This window comes from Scomber scombrus, unplaced genomic scaffold, assembly GCF_963691925.1.
Source record: "Scomber scombrus unplaced genomic scaffold, fScoSco1.1 SCAFFOLD_291, whole genome shotgun sequence".
Classification (NCBI taxonomy): Eukaryota; Metazoa; Chordata; class Actinopteri; order Scombriformes; family Scombridae; genus Scomber; species Scomber scombrus.
The window spans coordinates 1-2,500 of NW_026910507.1; the positions used below are offsets into that span (position 1 = coordinate 1).

The 2,500-nt window shown below is 38.0% G+C and overlaps 1 protein-coding gene across 1 annotated transcript in view; it reads right to left on the reverse strand.

The window, feature by feature from the left end:
- Positions 1-90: 90 nt before the first annotated feature.
- LOC133977087 (neural cell adhesion molecule L1-like) overlaps positions 91-2,500 on the reverse strand; it is a gene marked incomplete at its 3' end in the record, with an annotated part of 19,356 nt that continues 16,946 nt past the window's right edge. The window contains exons 7-8 of the mRNA XM_062415226.1: positions 1,877-2,061; positions 91-222 (exon numbers count right to left, since the gene is read on the reverse strand). Coding sequence (XP_062271210.1) covers positions 91-222; positions 1,877-2,061 — 317 coding nt within the window. The remainder of the gene's footprint in view (positions 223-1,876; positions 2,062-2,500) is intronic.

Below are 2,500 nucleotides of genomic sequence, written 5' to 3' on the forward strand. Positions count from 1 at the left end.
CTGACATTCATCAACGTTTAGCAGAATGAAGTTTAAGGTCCAGAAAAACCCAAAAAATGTTAAGTAAAGTTGACCCAGTGTTAGACTCACCTGAGAGGGACTGGCCGTTTATGCTCCAGGTGATATTCGGGGTCGGGATCCCGTCGGCCTGACAGTCCAGCCTCACCGTCTCCCCCGGAGAGTAGAGCAGAGCCTGAGGCTGCTTCACCCAGTACGGAGCCGCTGCAACCAAATGCTACTTTATTATACTGCACCCAAACGCAACTTTATTATACTGCACCCAAACGCAACTTTATTATACTGCACAACTTTATTATACTGCAACCAAACGCAACTTTATTATACTGCACCAAACGCAACTTTATTATACTGCACCCAAACGCAACTTTATTATACTGCAACCAAACGCAACTTTATTATACTGCACCCAAACGCAACTTTATTATACTGCACCCAAACGCAACTTTATTATACTGCACCCAAACGCAACTTTATTATACTGCAACCAAACGCAACTTTATTATACTGCACCCAAACGCAACTTTATTATACTGCAACCAAATGCAACTTTATTATACTGCACCCAAATGCAACTTTATTATACTGCACCCAAATGCAACTTTATTATACTGCACCCAAACGCAACTTTATTATACTGCACCCAAACGCAACTTTATTATACTGCACCCAAACGCAACTTTATTATACTGCAACCAAATGCAACTTTATTATACTGCACCCAAACGCAACTTTATTATACTGCAACCAAATGCAACTTTATTATACTGCACCCAAACGCAACTTTATTATACTGCAACCAAACGCAACTTTATTATACTGCACCCAAATGCAACTTTATTATACTGCACCCAAACGCAACTTTATTATACTGCACCCAAACGCAACTTTATTATACTGCACCCAAACGCAACTTTATTATACTGCAACCAAATGCAACTTTATTATACTGCACCCAAACGCAACTTTATTATACTGCACAACTTTATTATACTGTCTGCTGCTTTAAACTAATGATAGGCTCCTGTCACAATTACCTGTCAATCAAACACAGTGTGAACACGCACACAGTCCTAACTAATTCCACTATTACATCATCATTCATTCATATTTTATGATATGTTACATGTATGTAGTATGATATGTTGTATGTATGTAGTATGATATGTTACATGTATGTAGTATGATATGTTACATGTATGTAGTATGATATGTTGTATGTATGTAGTATGATATGTTACATGTATGTAGTATGATATGTTACATGTATGTAGTATGATATGTTGTATGTATGTAGTATGATATGTTGCATGTATGTAGTATGATATGTTACATGTATGTAGTATGATATGTTGCATGTATGTAGTATGATATGTTACATGTATGTAGTATGATATGTTACATGTATGTAGTATGATATGTTACATGTATGTAGTATGATATGTTACATGTATGTAGTATGATATGTTACATGTATGTAGTATGATATGTTGCATGTATGTAGTATGATATGTTACATGTATGTAGTATGATATGTTGTATGTATGTAGTATGATATGTTGTATGTATGTAGTATGATATGTTACATGTATGTAGTATGATATGTTGTATGTATGTAGTATGATATGTTGTATGTATGTAGTATGATATGTTGCATGTATGTAGTATGATATGTTACATGTATGTAGTATGATATGTTACATGTATGTAGTATGATATGTTGTATGTATGTAGTATGATATGTTACATGTATGTAGTATGATATGTTGTATGTATGTAGTATGATATGTTACATGTATGTAGTATGATATGTTGTATGTATGTAGTATGATATGTTACATGTATGTAGAGCAGGTACCTTCCACAGTGAGGGTGAAGGAATGCTTGGCGTGTCCATGCGTGTTGGAGGCTCTACACTCGTACTCTCCATCATGTTCCTGACTGACATGGTGGAAGTGAAGACGCCGGTTGTAGAGTTCCAGATTTCTGCTCATCTCATCCAGGTTTCCGTCTTTTTTTGTCCACTCCACCTTCGGAGTCGGTCTGAGGACAAAGAGACATGAGACTGATGGTCAGAGACATGAGACTGATCCACAGAGACATGAGACTGATGGTCAGAGACATGAGACTGATGGTCAGAGACATGAGACTGATCCTCAGAGACATGAGACTGATCCACAGAGACATGAGACTGATCCTCAGAGACATGAGACCGATGGTCAGAGACATGAGACTGATCCTCAGAGACATGAGACTGATGGTCAGAGACATGAGACTGATGGTCAGAGACATGAGACTGATCCTCAGAGACATGAGACCGATGGTCAGAGACATGAGACTGATGGTCAGAGACATGAGACTGATGGTCAGAGACATGAGACTGATGGTCAGAGACATGAGACTGATCCTCAGAGACATGAGACTGATGGTCAGAGACATGAGACTGATGGTCAGAGACATGAGACTGATGGTCAGAGACATG